This window comes from Photinus pyralis, unplaced genomic scaffold (genome assembly GCF_008802855.1).
Source record: "Photinus pyralis isolate 1611_PpyrPB1 unplaced genomic scaffold, Ppyr1.3 Ppyr1.4_LG6, whole genome shotgun sequence".
In the NCBI taxonomy this organism is placed as follows: domain Eukaryota; kingdom Metazoa; phylum Arthropoda; class Insecta; order Coleoptera; family Lampyridae; genus Photinus; species Photinus pyralis.
The window spans coordinates 20,312,684-20,315,744 of record NW_022170663.1 but is presented as its reverse complement, the minus strand read 5'-3'; the positions used below and the strand labels follow the sequence as shown (position 1 = coordinate 20,315,744).

The 3,061-nt window shown below is 38.1% G+C and overlaps 1 protein-coding gene across 1 annotated transcript; it reads left to right on the top strand.

The window, feature by feature from the left end:
• Positions 1–1,430: 1,430 nt before the first annotated feature.
• Positions 1,431–2,065, top strand: LOC116174525. The gene is made up of 4 exons (XM_031492460.1): positions 1,431–1,510; positions 1,555–1,586; positions 1,641–1,846; positions 1,896–2,065. Exons 1-4 carry the CDS (start codon positions 1,493–1,495, stop codon positions 2,063–2,065), a joined length of 426 nt encoding a protein of 141 aa, XP_031348320.1. The 5' UTR covers positions 1,431–1,492.
• Positions 2,066–3,061: the final 996 nt, after the last annotated feature.

Below are 3,061 nucleotides of genomic sequence, written 5' to 3'. Positions count from 1 at the left end.
CTATGGTTTTTGAAGACCTCCTAGTGCAAGTTTTATAACAACTTCGTATTTTACAACTGTGCTGCTCTTTACGTATCCATTGCTATTGCGACAGGGTTATGACATTGTTGGTACGAATCACTATCATGAATGTTTAATTAATTCACTAAAACTTCCCAATACTAAGCCCCCCCCCCCTCAGAATCATCTAAAAAAAAACTGGTCGTCCCCGAGTAGTTTTAACTATATTCGAGAAGAGTGTAGAAGACTTTAGAAATCAATAAACACTTTTAATTTATAATCTAGCATGAAGAATCAAGAACCTTTAAATGTTTTAAAGAGCTTTCAACTATAGTTCAAGGTCCTAGAGGCACAAGCGTCTCTACAACAATTTCATAACGAAAAACCAAATCCGTCAAAAAATCTCAGTTATTCTATGAAACAAAGGGGACCGAAGGGGATCGGGACGACGCAATTCGATGCAGCATCGAGAGCTTCCCAGCGAATGGTCGCATGGCTGTCGCTTACAAAGGCCTGAGGGGGGATGGAAGCTGTTTTCGTCGCTAACTTTCATTACTAGAGTAGGTACTATAAAGGCCTAAGAGCATTATTATTCTCACCTCCACTACATCAGTGTGTATCTAACAGACTAATTGCTTTAGAATGAGTAATGCAGGAATAAGTTGATAGTACGTACGAATCTATTGCTGAAAACCCTACACTGCAATGTACTACAACGTGCCTTTGTCGAGATACAGGTCGATATATAAAAGGCGACCTTTGAACGATACTGAAATGATCTTCAGTTTAGACAAGAAGCGATGCAGGAATAAATACCTAAATAAATAACACGGTAATTTTAAGAGGTTGACATGGCGCAATTATATCTTTATTTTGCAACTGTTTACTACACTACGCTAATATAAAGTAAATAGAAGTGGAAAACACGGTACCACGACAGCAGAACTAGGACCGTCGAGCATCATGAAGTTTTTACTGATCGCGAATTAGATCTTTTTTTAAATAGCTTTCAGAATGAGGAATGCAAGAATAACTTGATAGTACGAATCTATTGCTGAAAACCCTACACTGCAATGAACTATAACGTTCCGTTGTCGAGATACAGGTCGATATATGTACATATAAAAGGCGACCTTTGAATGATACTGAAAGGACCTTCAGTTTTCACACTATGCGATGTAGGAATAATATATCAGTCAACCCAAGCAAACATGTCCGTCAAGAAGGCGATGGTTTGGTGTCGCTGTATTTTAGAATTACAGTCTGTGGCAATAGTGTCTGGTGGTAAATATAAACTTGTTGTGCATTTTTTATGTGGTTACCAAGCGTGCTCAGTGATAGAATAAATACGTAAAAAATAATATCCGTAAGTTTAAGAGGTTGACATGGAGCGTTTATCTTTTTATTTTGCTACTGTTTACTACGCTAATATAAAGAAGATAAAAGTGAAAAACTCGATACCACGACACCAGAACTAGGAGCGTCGAGCATCATGAAGTTTTTACTGATCGTGAGTTAGATCTTTTTTTTAACAAATGACTATTTTTTCTCTAGGTGATCATTTGTGCTAAGTACTCCAGCGAAATGTAAGTATCTCTATCACACCAAATGGGTTTCATGGGTATAAACTATTCCATCAGGACTACCGTTTGGCCAATTACGACAAGTACGGGACCTTGTCCGGGACAAGATTGTTCGGGCGGAATATGGGTTGATATGGGTGATCCGTGCTGGTCATGTGTAATCTATGACACTTGTCACTCGCTCGGATGTGATGATCCGCAATCTTTCTGCTTTCTTTATAATGAAAGCTTTCCGATGGATCAATATGCAGTCATGGGGGAATGTGAGCTTAGATGGGGTTGTGTTATAGTGATTAACTTGCGTTTTTTTAGGTCGGTGGAATCCCTGTATGGAAACTCCTTTGTTAGACGAGGGGTGGCAGTTAACCGCAGTATGCGATGGTACCCGTAAGTGTCCAACTGGATACATTTGTGCCGAGTCCGTATGTTGCGAGTCACTTCAGACGTCTACTACTACTACGACTACTACTACAGCTTCATGAGAAAATTTCGAAAAATCGTTATTTGCTTCGAAATAAACTTGTATTTCCCTTGACTATAGTTTTTTGAGACCTTCTAGTGCAAGAACTTGATATTTTACCACTGCGCTGCGCTTCACGTATTCACTATTAGTGCGACAACAGGGCTATAACATTGTTGGTACGAATTACGATCATGAATGTTAAATTAATTCAGTAAAACTTCCCAATACTAAACCCCCTTCCCCTCCGGAAGTATCTGAAAAGAAACTGGCCGTACCGGAGTAGTCAACTAGATCCGAGAAGTCTTTAGAGATCAATAAACACTTTTAAATTAGAACTTAGCATGAAGAATCGAGAACCTTTAAATGTATTAAAGACCTTCCAAGTATAGTTCAAGGCCCTAGAGGCGTTTATCTGCGTATATTCCGTCTAATGAACATACCTACACAAAAAGATGATTTCAGGACGTCTACCACAGTGAGACCATTTTATTATGGGTTTATTGTCGAAACTTAAAAAATTGAAAGTTTTAGTTACAATTTCGCCACTTTAGACGATTTAAATATATGTATCCCGCGACTTACTTAATTCGCCACGAAGTTTTTTCGTTAACGCGTAATGAGGTATTTTTTCCAGCCAGTACATTTATTTTCGCCTTCAAAACAAGGCTTTATTTACGTTTGCAATTGTACCATTTTCCGGTTAATAAAAAGGTGGAAGATTTTATACGACAACTTTTCTTTTCTTAAGCTGCCTTTGTTTTTTGTTCGAAAAATATAATTCAACATCACAATTCTTTACACCGAAAATTTTGATTAGCCCCCCCCCTTTTTTTTTAAATGAAGTACTTGCGATATCTGCTTTATGGCTGAGCATCAACTTCATGTATCTATTAATTCAACTCTGAAAGATCCCCTCTTTTAATCACAGAGTAAATTGTTCACATCCGCAATTAACTTAAAACTGGTGATTTCTAGATTTTGTATTGCCTAGCACGTTCCTTGCACCACCGATCCC